The sequence below is a fragment of the Lissotriton helveticus genome, chromosome 5_1, assembly GCF_964261635.1.
Source record: "Lissotriton helveticus chromosome 5_1, aLisHel1.1, whole genome shotgun sequence".
Lineage (NCBI taxonomy): Eukaryota > Metazoa > Chordata > Amphibia > Caudata > Salamandridae > Lissotriton > Lissotriton helveticus.
In genome coordinates this window covers 53,091,546-53,109,654 of record NC_136065.1, presented here as the reverse complement: position 1 = coordinate 53,109,654, position 18,109 = coordinate 53,091,546, and the positions used below count along the sequence as shown (strand labels likewise).

The 18,109-nt window shown below is 46.9% G+C and overlaps 1 protein-coding gene across 2 annotated transcripts in view; it reads left to right on the top strand.

The window, feature by feature from the left end:
* The window catches only part of PPP1R10 (protein phosphatase 1 regulatory subunit 10), a 118,097-nt gene extending 101,340 nt beyond the window's left edge, over window positions 1–16,757 (top strand). For both annotated transcript variants that reach the window (XM_078641701.1, XM_078641700.1), the window contains 18 exons: window positions 711–825; window positions 1,192–1,278; window positions 1,636–1,771; window positions 2,644–2,695; window positions 3,232–3,309; window positions 3,430–3,609; window positions 4,026–4,137; window positions 4,613–4,722; window positions 4,805–4,905; window positions 8,393–8,540; window positions 8,703–8,861; window positions 10,051–10,297; window positions 10,953–11,028; window positions 12,180–12,386; window positions 12,710–12,827; window positions 13,454–13,558; window positions 13,685–14,416; window positions 14,949–16,757. In XM_078641701.1, the coding sequence (XP_078497827.1) occupies window positions 719–825; window positions 1,192–1,278; window positions 1,636–1,771; window positions 2,644–2,695; window positions 3,232–3,309; window positions 3,430–3,609; window positions 4,026–4,137; window positions 4,613–4,722; window positions 4,805–4,905; window positions 8,393–8,540; window positions 8,703–8,861; window positions 10,051–10,297; window positions 10,953–11,028; window positions 12,180–12,386; window positions 12,710–12,827; window positions 13,454–13,558; window positions 13,685–14,416; window positions 14,949–15,058 (2,865 nt within the window). In that variant the 5' untranslated portion in view covers window positions 711–718 and the 3' untranslated portion in view covers window positions 15,059–16,757. The remainder of the gene's footprint in view (window positions 1–710; window positions 826–1,191; window positions 1,279–1,635; window positions 1,772–2,643; window positions 2,696–3,231; window positions 3,310–3,429; window positions 3,610–4,025; window positions 4,138–4,612; window positions 4,723–4,804; window positions 4,906–8,392; window positions 8,541–8,702; window positions 8,862–10,050; window positions 10,298–10,952; window positions 11,029–12,179; window positions 12,387–12,709; window positions 12,828–13,453; window positions 13,559–13,684; window positions 14,417–14,948) is intronic.
* Window positions 16,758–18,109: the final 1,352 nt, after the last annotated feature.

Genomic DNA, 18,109 nt, shown 5'->3' with positions numbered 1-18,109 from the left:
CCTTGCATTCCCATTCAAAAAGATCTGGAAGACTTGGCTTCTAGTTTTCCTTCCTGGCCCTGTCTGACTGATTTCGTTTTCCAAGTAGATCTTACTAACCCTCGATGGGTACGGTCTGCTCTGCCCCATAGATTGTTTCCGAGGCTTGTTCTCCTTGACCTTTGTCCATGCTCTTGCGTTAGACGTACAAGAGCTTCCACCGTCTGAATACAGTGTGTGATGTGCGCAGGGACTTTGGGTTGAACCTGTACCATTTCCACGTGCAGGCAGGACGTTCTTTGGGTTACACCGCCTGGACATTAAACTTGAAATACTGCGAATGGAGTTCAGTCTTTCCTGTCGCACCCTACAGTGCCTGCCTACAAACACCAGTTTTCTTTATTGCTCACTGTGTTCCACCTTCCTCGCTCACCTCTAGGTTACTTTTACCAAGAGAGGGAATACGAATGATGTGGTGCCGCAGGCTTGTGTTGATATTGGTGCTTTTTCAGCATCAAACTGCACCTGGTGGCAATTTTACTGAGCAGAGTCCCCGAGGCTCCTAGGATAATTCAATGCTAACTCTTCAGACACAGTGAAACGAGGCACGTGCGTTGTGACGAGTGTGTGTTTGTGGGGCCGTGTGTTACCCTTGACTTGACATGGATGACCGTTTCATTCTGACAACGAATAGTCTAACCATGTGTGCTCCATTTGTCTCCCTCTTGCAGAGTCAACAATGGGCTCTGGTCCGATCGATCCCAGAGAGCTCTTGAAGGCCCTGGACTGCTTCCTGGGGAAGGATGGCGAAGTGAAGGCTGCCGATGGCATCACCAAGATTTTTGGGTAAGCTCTATTTTCATTTTAAAAGGACTGTTGAAAAGATCCAGAGTTGAGTGTCTTGCTTTACTCTTTCGATGCCCCTTGTCATTGGACATATACCTGTTTTATGCTAGTCCAAGTTGGTGGTGCAGGATCAGCACAGTAGGCTGTCCGTGCCTTGCATTTTAATGATGGTTCTTAATAGGCGAGGTTGGGCCGATCATGGTCTTTGAGCATACTAGAATGTCTTCTTGTTCAGGCGCACACTATCTGGTATCAAGCCTGAGCCACAAAGTAATTGCTAATTTGTCTACTAAGCCGCCTCTCCAAGACCGCTTGTTCCAGTTGAGTGCTCGTCTCTTGCCCACTGACTTCCCTTTTTTTTCATAGCCTCATGAAGGAGTCTCGAAAGATGGTAAGCCGCTGCATCTACTTGAATATTGTCCAGCAGACGCGCTCTCCTGATATCCTCGCCAAGTAAGTCTTCGTCATCGTCTTTGTTCTCGTTCTTGTGTCCGAGGTTCTTTTGGGGATGCATACTTTTGATTATCTGTTGATTGTGCGTAATTCTCAAATCCTGAGTCCCAAGTTGGTGCAGCATCATCCTTGCAAATATGGATGCCTGTTTGAGTGCCTTGGATACCAAATGGGCCTCCAAAGGCATGTGAATCTGATGGACTGTGTTATCTTAAAGCGCTCCGATACACCCGGGTCCAGCCAGCGCTATATTAAAACCTTTAACATAAATCTTGGTGTTTCTTAAGGTTTCTTCACAAAATGCCCCTAGGACGGTCAGAAGCAGTTCCTCACTGACGCATCTACATTTTCCCGCAGGTTCATTAAAGTCGGAGGTTACAAGCTTCTCAACACATGGCTGACCTACTCCAAGTCTACCGGCAACTCCCCGCTGTTGCAGGAGATCCTCATCACCCTGCAGAGCCTGCCGCTGACTGTGGACCATCTGAAGCAGGTGAGCTCCTGTCGACCTCTACTCATGCCTCTTCCAGTGCTTATTAGATCATCTATACTTGGCAGGATTCCTGGAGCTTGGTTTGACTTGAGAATGGGACAGTGCCGCAGTTTCCATGTGTTGTGGCAGGACAGAACTCCAGGGCACATCCTTGTGCATGGCACATCTGAGCCTAGAACATGTGACCCCCCCCACCACACACACACACACACACACACCCCGCACTGTTGCTATACTCCTTGTAATCCCTGTGGCTCTTGTCCTCCCAACCATCCACTCTAAGTTCATCTATTTCCAGCTTACTTAATGGTTCAGGATTGAGAACGGTCAGTGACCCCCCACCCCCCCCCCCCCCCCCCCACCCCCCCCCCCACACACACACACACACACACACACCCCGCACTGTTGCTATACTCCTTGTAATCCCTGTGGCTCTTGTCCTCCCAACCCTCCACTCTAAGTTCATCTATTTCCAGCTTTGATGGTTCAGGATTGAGAACGGTCAGAGTGCGGACTCGATAGGACGTGTCCGTGCGATATTAAAGACACCTGTTGTTCCTTTATCGCTAGTGGTGTAGTAGCTGCTGTTGGTGTTCGTGGTCGTGCGCTGTGTTCGGCACATGAGTTTAGCCAGGCTTTGTGGGGTACATTAGTTTCTAGGTTGCAAAGTTAGAGTTGTAGAAAGGAAGCAAACTGGCTGTTGGTAAAAGGGGCAGTCTTATCCAAAGCCTACCCTTGTCTGCCACTGGTGTGCAGCAGGTGAGGTAATCTCTGCAGCTCGATCTATGGTAGAGCTCCACATGCTCTCTTCTGCAGAATCTGATTTATGTAACGTTGGTAATTGAGTTTCATGTTTTTGTTTCTGCTTTCAGAACAACACCGCAAAGCTTGTAAAGCAATTGAGCAAGACCAGTGAGGATGAAGGTGAGCTGAATCCCCGTGCATTGGGTTTCCCTAGAGTAGGCAACACCAATTAAGTGCTCTAGCATGTTCATTGGGTCACCTGGAGGGCAGGCTGCCTGAGCCTTGTGTGCTGGGTTCTCCTAAGGCAGGCTGTATCCCTTTATGTGCTCTAGCATGTTGTGTATGCCGCCAGGAGGGCAGGCTGCCTGAGCCTTGTGTGCTGGATTCTCTTAAAGCAGGCGGTCTACGTTGCACAAGCTTGACCTTTGCGTCGGGCCCTCCTGACCACTGATTGTCAGCACTATGGGCTCTTCTAAGTAGGACCTGTGTGCAATCAATGGCATCTCTTGGTAGGTTTATGGGGCTGAAAAAGGTAGGTGGCCAGGAACCAGTGGAGATTTTCAGTTAGTCATGAAGACCGGCCATGACTGGTATTTGTAGAAAGTGGCATTCCTGCCCAACAGCAGGGGGGTGGCTGTTGGGGGTGGATTGTCTTATCTTAATGGCAGGGCTGGAGTTTAATCATGCAGCACTTCTAACTGAAGTTTTATTTTCAGAGGTGCGCAGACTGGCAGCCATTTTGGTTGATGAATGGATGGGCATTATTCGGTCTCAGAGCAACGCTCAGCCTGCAGGTAAGGATTGAGTCTGGCCTGACTCGTGGAGGGAGGGTGGGGGCACCTTGGATGGAGAACCTACTTAGCCAGAGTTAAGATGTTAGTTTGTCCTAATATTGCTGCCTCTTCCTTCTCCAGAAAAGGACAAGAAGAAGAAACGGGAAGATGGCAAAAACCGCTCTCCTGTCCATGAGAAGCCGCAGGCTGCCAAGCCGGAGGTTAAAGTTGAGATTGAGGAGGACATGCATGACAAAAGGAAGGAGAAGCCGAAGACCCAGAGGACAACGGCACCCAGCCACGCCAAGTTCAGGTCCACAGGTGAGTGAAGCTGCAACAGTTGCTGGGCGGAGGGCGGGCTCTGAAGGCGGACTCTGAAGGCAGCCTCTGTGCATCAATCAACCAGGGATTTGTGAAGCGCACTACTCATCCGTGAGGGTCTCAAGGAGCTGCGGGTGGGGGTAGGGGGAATTAAGGCAGCTCCAATTATCCGAAAAGCCAGGTCTTGAGGCTCTTCATGAATGCTTGCAGTGTGGGGGGTTGTCTGATGCTGAGGGGGGAGTTCTTGGAAGTCTTGGCTGCGATGTAGGAGAAGGATGGCCCTCCTGCTCTGGTTCTGCAGAGCTTCATTGGTAACTGTTCGTGCTGAGGCCTCTAGGCTCTGAAGGAAGCCTCTGTGCTTTATTGGTAGCTCTGTTGGTGAGAGCAAATGTGACGTGTCTCTTATATCATCCTAGGTCTTGAGCTGGAGCCTCCAGCACCCGCCCAAGGGCCTGTGAAAAAGAACATCAATGCTGTGGTTATTTCAGAGAAATACAACATCAAGATTGCTCCACTGAAGCGGCAGAGGTGGGTACAGTTCACCAGCGCTAGTAAAGCCAGCAGGAGGGAGGGGAAGCAAGATTCTGTCCTGGGAGGGTTCAAAGGGGCTGTCCTGAGACACTTGTGAGTATATTTTGAGCTCTCCCATGTACTACTGGGGTAAAGCAAGGCTTTAGCAAAGTACTACGTACTGTTGTAAATTGCAGGCTGTGCATTGAGCAGGTTTGTGTCTTATTGTGCAAAGTAATGACCTGTTGATTGCGGCTGCTACTGTATTGCATGTTCATCCTGGCTGGGCAGAGGTTATTTGATTAAGTTGGTGGGTGGCGTTCAGTCCCCTCCCCCTCCACCAAGTCCCCAAACTGGGAGGTCATAAGTAGTATTTTAAGGAGGGTTCTGTCCACTTCAGCTATTCAGGCCCTCTCTGCATGCCGTGGTCACATTTCACATCTTTCTCCTTAAGCCCTTTGTAAACTGCCAGCCTCATCTTCTCTGGTTGCAGCTCTGTTTCCAGTCCATCTGAGCCCCCACCTGCTGAGAAGAAGTATAAACCTCTGAACACCACTCCCAATGCGGCCAAAGAGATCAAAGTGAAGATCATTCCTGCACAACGTAAGTTGGACATCCACTGGCCTCCCATTGCTAGCTCTCCCCCAAATGAACTGTCTCTGACCAGCAATCTGCTCTCTTGCAGCGATGGAGAGTTTGGGCTTTTTGGATGCATTGAACTCTGCCCCGATCCCTGGAGTGAAGATCAGGAAGAAGAAGAAACCCACATCGCCAACTTCCAACAAGGTAAGCCCCGCTGAGGGCACCCGGCATGACCTGAACGAACACTCTGTATTGCTTCAGTGCAGTCTGTATTCAGAGCAGTCCCTTTAGTTGGCAGTACATTTTCAAACAAGGTGCTGTAAAGAACATGTTCCAGGCATGTGTGGCTGTAGATACACATGCTTTGCATACTCCTGCCATCTAGTGTGTGCAAGTTGTTTTTATTCGAAGAAGTCTTTTGTCGTGAGGTAAGGTGATTCCTCCTCTTGGTGATAATGCGCATGGGCATTGACTCCATTGTTAGATTTTTCTTTCCGCTGTCTGGTTCGGACATGTATTATTGCGCTATGGTTCGAGACCGTTTTACGGGATCCTTTAGGTGCGTAATCCACTCTTACCCTCGTTTCGAATGAGTTTCCTTTCGGAAGTTTTTCGGATTGATATGTTTTAATCGCGGTCTTTGAGCAATACCTCACGCGACTAAATCGATGATACTCTGCTGATGGAACAGACTCTGTTTCGGTTCTGTCCTCAGTGCCACTCAAAGTACCCATCATGGACCGACCTTCACCAGGTCTCCTATCTGTGAGGCCTGCTGATATTTCAACTGAAAAAGACCATTCAGGATCAAATAGCACAGTAAAGAGAAATGCAGAGATGCAAAATCAAGGAGACTTGTGATCTCTTCAGACAGGAAGTCATCGAAGAGGAAAAACTAGAGTCCTCGTGGTCTAAGAAGAGCTAACCTTCTTGGTAAAAAAAATGTAGACTCGAGTTGTAGATCAATCTGGAGATGTATGATCTGCAATGTGCCACGAGTACTCAAACCCCTCCTGCCCACACCAAAACTTTCAGTTTCCACCAAACAAAAGGCTTCTGGACCACCACTGCCATCTGGCCATGGTTGGCACCGAACTGCAGCTTCGGCTGCCCTTCCCCTGGCTTGGCACCGAAAGAATATCCAAAGCCTTCCAGTTCTGTGCCGAGACTCAGTGCTGAGACTCCCCCTCATCATCTCTAACGACTCAGGTTCTAAAAGCCAAAATCGGCGAAACTCCGAAACCTTTGGCACTGAAAACAAAATTGGCTCCCACTACGCTCCCAGGGTGTATTTTGGAAACCATTCAGGAGAGACTCTATCCCACACAGAAACTAATCCACATGCATCCTGATACTGGCTACATTATTGCAAAGACTGTCAGTGACTTCTTCAAAGCGGCAATCTTCTTTTCAAGGTGCCATTGAGTCTGCCACTCCCTACGAAGAAAAAAAGACAATGCTGCCAGGCCCCTGCGCCCTATTCTTCCTACTTCTCCATCGCCCATACCACCACCTGTACCGTCTACACCTCACTCAGCACAGGATCCCTTAAATATGACACCTTTAGGATCTCCACATACAGACCCAGGTGGGAATTAGGTGGGGCAGGTGGGGGGGTGTCATGACACTTATGGCATAATGCAATCACCAGACTCCTGGACGGATCACAACATAGACCCCCAAGAGGAATTCAGATCTATACCCTGACGAACCCTCACCTCTTGATACATCACATCAAGAGCTTATTGCTAGGACAGCAGCATAGCTTGGGGTTACATTGCACATAGAATCCATGGAGAAAGAAGTTTTTGTTTTTGTTTGAGATGTTATCCACCACACAGAACTTCTCAACTTCCAATATATTTAGAGATCCTGCACGGGCTTGCATTAAGACCCCTAGGGCAGATACAAAATATAAGGCTGCACCATCGGATCCAATTTTATTCGAGGCCAGCTTCCTTCCGACTCCCAAGTTGTCTCCAATGCCCATAAATGGTCTAAAATACACCAACTACAGTCGACGCACCGCCTCCTGTTACGGGATCTAAACTTATTAATGTGTCACACAAACGTGTTGCTGCACACTCTGCTAAATATTTGCGCATTGCAAACACACAAGGGTTACTGGTAGATGCGATAGAGCTCACCGGGGCAAAATGGAGTAACTCCTCCAATATCTCCCAGAGGAACAGAAGAAAGGACTGGAACTAGTTCAGGAAGGGAACTTCATGACCAATTCTTCCATTAGATGTGCACTGGACTCTGCGGAGAGTGCCACAAGAAGCATTAATACTAGTGTTCTCCTATGCAGGCATGCCTGGCTGCGTATCTCTGGATTGAAACCAGAAGACTTTAATTGATAAAGAGCACCTCTTCGGCCCACAGGTAGATGAGTATTTAGAAAAAATAAAAACAGAGTTTGCCAAATCCATGGGGCATTTCAAACCCCCTCTCCTCGTGGTTCATTTTGTCGCTCTTATGGAGCAGGCTCCAAAGCCGCATCTACAGATGCATCTGCATTCCCCTACAGATCGCAAACTTGCACCTCTCCATCTAGAGGGTCATTCAGAGGCACCTACAGAGATAGCAACTTCGGGGCCAAGGTACACCATACCATAATGCCCCATCTGGTAACAAACCGCGACTCAATTCTCCTTCCCCTAATCATTCTACACCTGTCTGGTCGATTGCAACAGTCCATGACATCAGACCGGTGGGTGTTGGACATTATTCAACATGGTTATTGCCTTGAGCTTATCATCAGTCTTCCCAATATTCTACGTCACACCCACAGACTCTCGTACATCAAATAAGAAGTGCAACCTCTTATTCAGAGGCTCTATAGAACTCTGTAAGCATCTGTTCTTGGCATCATGCGCCCACCCCTGTCCCCGGACACAAATGGTTGTTGCAGTTGTTATCTATACTATCATATGCATGAACATCTCTTTACTGACACTTGTACTCCATTCTCACCCTCCTGCGGGAAAATAATCTAACAATAGAGTTGACGCCTATGCGCATTATCACTAAGAGGGGTCACCTTACGTGGTGACTCGAAAGACTTCTTCGAAGAAAAACGACTTGCACACACCAGACCCAACACTGGATGGCTGGAGTATGCAAAGCCTGTGAATCTACAGCACGAACAGGCCAAGTACTGATGCTTGCATGGTCGGTAACATAATCCCTCTACAACTCCCTGGCTGTGATGCTTCCTCTGGGAGGGATGGGGCGTTAAGTTGGCCTGTTTCATGTTTGCTCCCTGTCTTAGATGTTTCTATTCCCTACTGCTTTGGTTTTGTGTCCTTTCACTCCCTGTTAACCTCCTCAGCCTACACCCTTCATATACTACTGGGCTTTTCTGTCATCCGTGTTCCTTCTTGGATTAAAAAAGTAATTTGTATATTCCTTGGCATGCTTGGTTGGTTTTAGGAAGTTTTTTTTTGTCTCATTAGTTTGTCTAGTCTCAATAGTTGAAGCAGGATTTTTGGACAGTACTAGATTTTTAACTCAAAATAAAGTATTCTTGTTTCTTGTCTTTTTTTTTTTTGTATATATATATATATATATATATATTTTTTTTTTATACAGAGGCCTGTCCAATTATTAATTAGATGGTTGCTCACATACTTTCAGGAACTAATTTTGTTGTCTGAATTGTCCTCTCACCATCTCTTGTCTCCTGCAGCCTGGTCCCTTTGAGACCAAAGTTACACCTGACACGAGTGAGACCAAGCCGCCGTCCCCTGATCCTGTGCTGACAGAGGAGGCTATGGAAGTGGAGCGGCCGACCACTCCGGTGCCAGCAGAGGAGATTCCGGAGCCAATGGAGATCGGTGAGTTGAACTGGGAGCATGTTGCTTTAACTGGGTGGAAGGGACCCTGAATGCTAAATGAGCCACAAGACAGATTAGGTGTTTGTGGGAAAAGTGGTAGCTTCAGATTAGGTTTTTGTTCCCTCTGGGGCCAGTTTGACGTCTTTCCAACTTTTATCGTAGTTCCATTGCCCGTCATACCCGTAGAAGCCAAGCCTGTGGATGTCCCCATGGAGGTTCCTCTGTTGACAAAGAAGGGAAGGAAGAAGAAGACTGTGACCTGGTGCGAAGAGAGTAAACTGCGTGAATACTTCTATTTCGAGATGGACGAGACTGAGCGGGGTAGGTCTGACACACCACATCTTTACCACAGAGTGACGCTGATTAGAACTTTTTGACCACAACCCGTCCACTGCCAGCCAGCTGTGCTCCAAGTTGTCGCACACAACAAGTGCTAACGTCTACTACTCTTCCAGGGGATCATCATCAATAGTCATAGGCATGGAATAGTCCCGCTCACGTTTGGGGACCCCAGAAGGAGTCCCCGCATGTTGACTGGACTATTCAGTGCTTATGACTTGGAGGATTCCCCTGGAAGAGAACTGGGATTACAGGTCAGCAATTTATCCTTTTCAATCATAGACCGGAAACAAGTCCCACATAAAGAGTTGAGGTTAAAAAAATACTTTGACCTGTAAAATGTAGAAATGCTAAAGTAGTGGGATAAAAAATGTTAAAGCCCTGATGCTAGTTTAGTAAAAAATTCAACATTTAAGTAGATGTCTGGAAACACGGTCTTCAGTGTTTGTTCACATAGTTTTAGGCTCATCCTTACTGGTAAAGTATTTGCAGCGTTTAGGGTTTAAGCTCTCAGACCGTCGCAGATCGGCTCGTCGCCATGTCTAATTGAGATGGTCTGACTGATAATTGAAAGCTGCCTGCCCGGGCCTCCTCGACGACTGTGCTGTCATTCGCCTCCACTGTCCCAGGCTGTTGTATTCGCTGCAGGTGATTCTTCAGCAGTCACCTTCTCATTGCAGTTTCAGCATTTCCTGTTTGCTTGGCGAAAAGTAGACAGGTTTTTACTTTGCTCAGTATGGTCTACCTGGTCTGATGTCCACAATCTGGTTGAATTTTGACACATCTATTAGGCTGAGTGTTTGTAAAAGATTTTGACTGTTTTTGTTGATGTGTTCTTGTAACATTGGTATTTACCAAATGCAGGATCACTTCAGCAGTGAGAATACAGTTTCTGTATTCGACACATTAGGAAATCTGCCCATTTTCAGTCGGCCCTGTGGAAAAATCCCTTGAGAGGCCAGAACACCCTCCTGGTCAATGCCCTCTTGTTAAGAAGATAGGTAGTGGATTATTAAAGTACTTGTTAATGCTTTCTTTGTTTGGGAAGTGAAAAGTAGCATCAGGATGTGCATTTGAGCCACTCCTCCTGTGACTGCTGGCTCGCATCGTGACTTTGCCAGTATCTGTGCATCTACTCTAATCTCCCGGCTCTTTTCTCCCCACCCTCCAGTAAACGTGAATAAGATCAAGGACTTCGGTGAAGCTGCTAAGCGGGAGAAGATGATGGACCGGGAAGCTTTTGAGACTGCGCGGCGCCTCGGCCACGATGCCATGGAGGAGGCTGTCCTCTGGCAGTACCCCAAGCCTATCGACATGATTCCTACTCTTGTGCACTGGGGCAGTGCCAGCCAGGAGAAGTTCACGCAGGCTGAACGCGAGAAGCTGATCCTCCAGGAGATCTTTCTGACCAAAGAAAGGTGCGTGGGAACTGAGCTCTGTCACTGGCGGTGGGGTGTGGTGTGGAGGCTACTAGGTCCGGGGAGGCTTTCACCCTCTCGGTATATGACTTCATAGGCGGTGGGTGGGGAGGCTACTAGTTCTGGGGAGGCTTTCACCCTCTTTGGATGCAACTTCTGAGGCTGTTGGGTGGGGAGGGGAGGCAGCTAGTTCTGGGGAGGCTTCCACCCTCTGTGTGTGACTTCATGTGGGGTGGGGAGGCTGTAGAACTGGGGAGGCTTTCACCCTCTGTGTATCACTTCATAGTCTGTAGGGTGGGGTGGTGGGAAGCCATAGTACAAGAAATGCGTTCTCCCTCTCAGAATGTGACTTCCTGGCTGTCGGATGGGGAGGATGCTAGTTCTTGGGTGTCATTCACCCTCAGAAGGCTTAAAGAATTCTTGCATAAGTCACATACTATGGTTGATCTAGTAAAAACCTGGCTTTTCTAGCTGTCTGGCTACCTGTTTCCTTTTCTGAGCAAACTGCTAAGCGCTCTGAGACCTTTGGGTGATTTATGCGCTATATAAACACAAATACAAAATATGTGCGAATTTAGACTTTTACCCTGTTGTGTGGGTGGTTACGCTGTATAGTCCTGCTAACTGGAGCTAATCTTTCCATTTTTCTTTGCAGAGTTCCAGACAGCCCGCATGAGCCGGATCCAGAGTCCTACGAACCCTTCCCCCCTAAACTCATTCCACTGGATGACGTAAGCACATATTCCCTTTCACAGAGCTTCCTATTCCTAGAAATTCACAGGGTCCCTTGTGAATCTTCCTAGTACCAGCAAGATGCGATGCCATGGTGGCTGTCACCTCCACTGAGCACCTGCATTAGGCCTTAGTTGTGAATGGTTCTCTGGTTGGAATTCAGAGGTGTGTGGAGTTTACCGTACCCAGTAATGAGCTCATTAATGGTCACAATATAGTCCACTTCTAGTTCAGTTTCGGCAGGTCAACCTGCTGGTATTGACATGGAAAAATGGGACAATCTTTATTGTGATCAGGATTTTCGGGTTTAATGCACCGAAACCAACATGGTGTTTCCCAGAAAATAGGAATAAATTCCTACAGATAGTGAGTCATTTTCATGTGCAATAAATAACCACGGCTCCTCCGGGTCATTTGTGTTGAGGATGCATTGGCTCAAGTGCTGCAGGTGTGGATGGCAGTTGGTGGTGTCTGAGGATTTCCTAGACCGAATGGAGTTGTTGCATTACCACGGACTCTGACAAAGGTTGTTTGAAAGGGTTTGTGCTGAGAGATTTGTAGAAATGGGGGAAACGGTGGGGTGGGGGGCGGGGAATGAGATGGTGGAATGGGTCCCCTTACGTGGACATGAGCCATCACTTCTTGCAAAGATCACCGATCTGTAACATGCCACTGTTCTACTATGGCAAAGCCCTGGATGAAGCACAATTTGTCGCCTAGCCTCGAGTAATCGCCCCACACCTGTTCCCTTGGTCTCTGTTCGTCACTCACTCGGCTGTTTGCTGCAGTGCAAGGAATCTGAAAATGGACTAACTTGCCTGCCCCACTCTTGGATCATGACCGTGTCATTGTGGCACCTGTTATCTTGGGTACTATTCGGTTTTCCTATTTGGCGACACCAAGTCTCTCCGCAGTACAATTGGCACCAAATGCTGCATATACGTGCCTAGTGATCATTGTAATCACTTTAAATATAGGTAGAGAGTGAAACTTGGTGAAATGTTAGATATAGGTTTGTACTTCTGCTTTCTGTCATTTCTGTGTTTTTAGGAGGTTAATCTCAAAACAACAAAGGCTGTGGTTGTGTTGGTAGGTAAGGCGTGAAGATGTTTGATGTTTGATCTCTGTGCTCCGATCTTTCCTTCTTCAGGAGTCCTCCGTGGATACCACTGTTTTCCAGGATCCCATGGACCACACGGCTGCTTCTCAATCTCCTGATGGCGTTGGAGGAGCGAAGCTGCCGCCAGTCCTGGCCAACCTCATGGGCAGTATGGTTGCAGCCAAGGGGCAGCCCGTGCCTGTTGGTGCATCAGCCATCAATGCTATTAATGTGCAAGAAATCCTCACCTCCATTATGGTGAGTAGAACAATGCAAGCCCTGCCAATGTGATCTACAGGATTGTTGTGATGTACAGGAATTTATATTGGGCCAAGTACATCATGGATGTGTCCCCAACATTCAACACTGTGTTCCGATACATCCTTGTAGAGTAAAGGCTCGGAGATACATCCATGTCATTAATAAAGTGATTGAGCAGAGTTACAAAGCTAGCTTTGCGGAGCGTGGTTTTCATGCAGTGTACATGTTGATTATGGATCTCATCTTCTTTTGAGTCTACATGCTTTTCATACATAGTCATTCATTAATCGACTTCTGTCTATTTGTTTGTTTTTTGGCAGGGGGCTCAGGGTAACCAAAAGCCAGAGGACCTACTAAAGCAGCCAGACTTCTCAGATAAGATAAAACAACTTCTGGGTAATCTTCAGAGTCAGCCTCAGCCTCCTGCTCCTCCTGGAGGTAGGTAGCCACTCTTTGGTGGTTTTAATTCTGAACAATGACTTGCAATGCTGTCTTAGTTTGAGGGCTTTGCCTTTAACCATTGTTATAAGTGGTAGATTGCATGCATAGATCTTGAAGAATGCTTTGTCCTGACGCTGGTGTGCTCTTTATTTACACAAGGCGTCAGATTCCACTTACTGTTGCGAGTGTAACCTTGGTTTCACAGATCTGTAGGTGGTTTAGTCTTCGTAATATTCTCTAGTTTTTCTGAAGGAATCCTTTCTCTGGTTTAAGAAGTAAAGTTCTTATATAAATGAGTTCTTCTGAGCAGCTGCTCCTCATGCTTCAGTTTTTACTTGAATATTTGTGCGCTTCTGCTAAGTACATGAAGCTAACTCACAAGGTGGCCATGTTTTTGTGCGTTGGCTGGAGAAGATAGGTGGCTTCACATATGAGGCTAATTTGATTCAGGCATTTCTTTAAGTTCATCCCCTTTTAATCACCTGAGTTGTATTGTGAGGGTTTACATTCTAGCAGAAGGCCTGGCAAACTCTTCGTGGGGGAAGGTGTTGGGTCTTCTGTACAGAATGTTTGCTGACTCAGTGTTGTGTTCTACTTAACATATGGACTGGTTGTCTTTGTAGGTGGGCAAGGCTTGCTCGGACCTCCTCTGCTTGTGAACGGCTTTCCCCCCGGGCCCAAAAATATGCCGCATTTTCCACCAGGAGGGCCAGTGCCTCCTTTCCAAGGTACGTTTTGTTTACTTGCTCCCTGCTCATGGCCTTGTTTAAACAAAAAACTATGCATTCAAAAGAAAACCTTGTGCAAACTGTGCTAACGTAGCTCATCCTAAATTTGTCTTCTCTTTATTTCAGGTCCCCCATATATGGGTCCTGGAGGAATGGTTGTCCCTGGAGGTCCAGTTGTCCCTGGAGGTCCAGTTGTCCCTGGAGGTCTGGTTGGTCCTGGTGGTCCGGTTGGTCCTGGTGGTCCTATTGGCCCAGGAGGTCTTGGGGGCCCAGGTGGGCCTGGTGGTCTTGTTGGACCCATTGGCCCAGGAGGTCCAGTCGGTCCTGGTGGCCCTCCAGGCCCTCGTATGATGGGCCCTCCGCTTCCAATGCCGCCACCACCACCACCTCCTCCGCAGCATGATGGCTTCTGGGAGCAGTCAAACGATAATATGAGAGGTGGTCCTCATGGAGGCATGAGGGGTGGACCACATTTCCACCGAGGAAGAGGACAGGGAGGAGAGCCACATTACAATGGTAGAGGAGGACATGGTGGACCGCACAATGTAGGAAGAGGCGGCCTCGACCAAGGTCATAACAGAGGCCATGACAGGGGACATGACCGAGGCCATGAGCGGGGTCGTGGTGGCCATGATGGAGGTCGGGGAGGTCATGATAGGGGCTACGACGGTGGGCACGATCGAGGCTTTGATGGTGGTTACGATGGTGGTTACGATGGTGGTCATGACCGAGGCTACGATGGACACGACCAGGGCTATGATGGAGGCCACGAGAGGGGTCGAGGCCACGAGAGGGGTCGAGGCCACGAGAGGGGTCGAGGCCACGAGAGGGGTCGAGGCCACAGAAAGGGTCATGGAGGTGAGCATCATGATATTTTAGATGCTACTGCGCTACTTGGGGAGGTTGGGTGAGGTTCTTGATTGGGTTCTGTGTCCTCTTTGAGTCACTACACCATGGCTATGTCAACGGTTGGACTGATTTCCTTCATGCGATTGTCCGTATGCCTTAAGGATACATTTCTAAGGACAAGAAAGTCCCGGATCTCTGTGTGATACTTTATTTTTTCTTGTCTTGACATTCACTAGTTGTTGAGGTGTATGTACATAGGCTTTTTTGTGTAATTCACAGGGTTGGCAGTGTCTGGCTACTCTCAAACATCCACTTCAGTTTAGGATAGCATGCTTGATCTGTTGTCCCCAGGGGAGCCTTGGTCTCTCTATTTGGAGTAGATGGGCAGTGTGCGTTTAGTCTAGCAATAAGGTGGGGCAGTATACTTAATGGAGAAGATATTATGGGAAGCTCTATGCAGATGCTGAAAGGACATTTTGCGGTGCTATTGGGGGAATCTTCTCCTTGTTCAGTACTGACCTTGTTTTCTTACTTTCAACAGATATGTCCAGGCGTTCTGTGTGTCGCCATTTCATGGTGAAAGGTAACTGCCGGTATGAGCACAATTGTGCGTTTTACCATCCTGGAGTGAACGGTCCTCCTCTCCCTTAGGGTGCTGGAGAAGGATCCTACTACAGCGCTCATCTAGCCCCACAAGGGATGGGGACATGGTGAAAAATGAAGCTGTAAAAGCTGTCTGAACTGGCGTGGAGAAAGAGCTGTTGGAGGGGACAGTGTCTTGTGCACTCCGATGGAGACTGGAAGTGGAAAAGCATTGGCTCAACTTCTTGGCTTCTGTGAGGCCATTTTTGTTTTAAATAAGAAACTAAAACCAAGAGCTGCTTCTGGATAAGCACCGACTTCCAATAGCGGTTACTTGGATATGCACGACTGTCTTGTGAGCATATCCTGGCCTGGGTGGCCAAATGATCTCTGGCACTGCTCTTTAGAGCCGGGTGAACAAATAGAAATCCTTCAGACCGAGAAGAATGTACTTTGGTTTTGTGCCGTGGAATACTTGTTTTGCTTTGGAATCATGTTTTCAAATATCTTCTCAGAGGAACTCCCAACATGTGCTCAGACGGCTGTGTTTGAGGGAGTAGGAGCTCCTTGTGAATGTAATGCCAGTTGTTTAAGGGAGGGAACTACTGACTGCTTATGTTGTACTTGGGGATGAGGCCACTGGGTAGAAATGTTTTGTTGAGGACTGCAAAAGACATATGAGCAATTTTGTTTATTTTGGAACTGAATGTGGTGCAAATGTATAGTTTTTGCACATGTGCTTGAAGAGGCCAGCTGTTACAGTTTGTGATAGCTTCACGCTTTAAGATGGTCTTTTGATGAACCAAAACCAAATTGACCCACATTCCTTCAGCTGCTGCTTTACCACCTCATTTCACTTCTCGGCAGCACATGCTGTGTCTTCTACTGGTTGGGAAGTCCTGAGATCCTCTTTTCTACTCTCACAGTAGCACTCACTAGGTGGAGTGAGGCAGTTGCTGCATGTATACATTCCCAGTTTTACTTTAAGAAGGAGCCATGTGTTATGTCAAACTATCCAATAGTCGTAGCATCAAAAAAGGAAATCTGTGTACCCCATATAATTGGAGGAGAGTGGATGGCTTGAAAATTGGCACCAGCTTGAGCTTGGGATGGAAGGCCGTAAAATAGGTACTAAATAACTACTGCCAACAGGCCATCTTATTCGAGTGGTACTTAAATCCTGTGTACTCCTGGTACCTGAGTTATCCAGGTTCTGGGTAAGAGCTTGGCAATCTCCCACTGGACTGAAACAAGAGGAGGCCTTGCTGGCTGCTTTTCTCCTAAACACTAAGTATTCATTCACATTTACACAAGTATTATGCCTTGTGACTGTAGCTTATGAGTCACAAGAACTGCCTGGATATTGACCTAATTTAGTGCATTTCCTTGATGGCTCATGTGGGAATTGGTGTGTTATGAACCTATTTCATACCCACTGTGCTATTGTATTTATAACAAGTTGTACTCTGCGCCTATTAACAGTGTTTTCAGGTAATGGAAAGCATAAACGGGTAGTTGGAGCCTGGAGCTGCCGATTATGGTGTCAACATACTACCTGATTTATGGATTCATTCTCCTAACTGGCCAGCAGTATTGTGTGAACCCCTGTGGATTACATATGGGGTGCTCAAGTTGTAAAGTTGTTTTCTGTGAAAACTTGTTATTTTTTTATCTGTCTCGACAGAGACGCAATTTCAAGCTACAATTTATCTTCCATTTTTGTTTGTATATTTTGTATCTTAATAAAACTGGTTCAAATCCAAGTAAATCCATTGCAGTAAGAGCAATTTTATGCTCAGAGCTCACTAGTTAGGTTGGAGTTCTTGTGAGTCTCTTGCTTTAGTTTTAAATCTTTTTAATTGGGCATTTTCATTGCAAACCTTTCCAAGTATATTTATATTCCCCAGCATTGAATCTTTCATAGATACACATGCTTGTATCTTCCGTTGTTGAGGTGGGAGTGGAACAGTCTTTCATCTAGGTCTATTATGTATCCCCTGTAGGATTAAATAGCAATCCACATAATTTTTTTTTTTTTTTTGCATAGACAAAGTCTGGCCAATAAGAGCTGAGCTTGCACCCTCCCCTCTTGTGCTGTGGCTTCAAATCTTAGTTATTTTTACTGCATGTTGTGGAAATGGAGTCTCCCTGAGCTCTGCTCAGTTTTTTCCTCATAGATTCTTCATGGGATCATTCTCTTCAGGTGAATTCTTTGTTTTATTTCAACTGTATCCCTCTCTTCTCTTCCAGGGGATCCTCATCAAAGTCATAAGCATTAGAATATTCCCGCCATGCGCCAGACCCCGGAAACACTTTATTATATTTGCCCCGCATATATATAACCTATATAAACAAGCAATTGCAGCCTAATGAAAATCAGATATGAATCATGCTGTAAAGAATTTCCACCAAACATGAATGACATGCATTAGAAACATGAGAAACAACAACAAAGTTTGTTTATAAACTGTTTTAATGCTTCGAAAGCAGTAGAAATTCTCATAGAACACTGAAAGCATAGAAAGCTCCCAGGCTGTATTGCAAATAAAGTCTAAAAAGACTGAACAGCTAACCTGTAGCTGCATAGCAATAAACTGACACCATGCCTTTAAGGCACTCATGACCCCCAGCTTCCCATTATGCCTCAGGGGTGACAGTTAGGTCAGTTGTTCTTTCCCGCTCCTTCAGGAAGGATCCTGGTAACACAGCTCCACTCATTTCTGATTTCTGTCAGAAATTCACTTAATTTTTCACAACTTTTTTGACTTGCTTCTCATTTTACATCTTGTCAAGTGAGAATCTGTCTTTTGTTGACAGTTTTTTTGGCATTTTCTATCTTCCAATGCCTTCTCTTTTTGATGCCTGCTCTTCTTGTGGTAACAAGAAGGCCAAGACAGACAACCATGAAGTCTGTATACTTTGTCTACCTGAAGAACATGATCCAAGGACCTGTCCTCACTGCAAAACCCTGTCAGGAAGAACTCTGAAGGACAGGGAGAGAATTTCATCTATTACCTAGCACATACGTCATCTAGAAGAAGGTCTCCGGTAAAGAAGGGCTCCAAGAGGTCTAGAACACCTTCTAAGGACAAGACTTCACACCCTTCAGCTTCAGCGTCG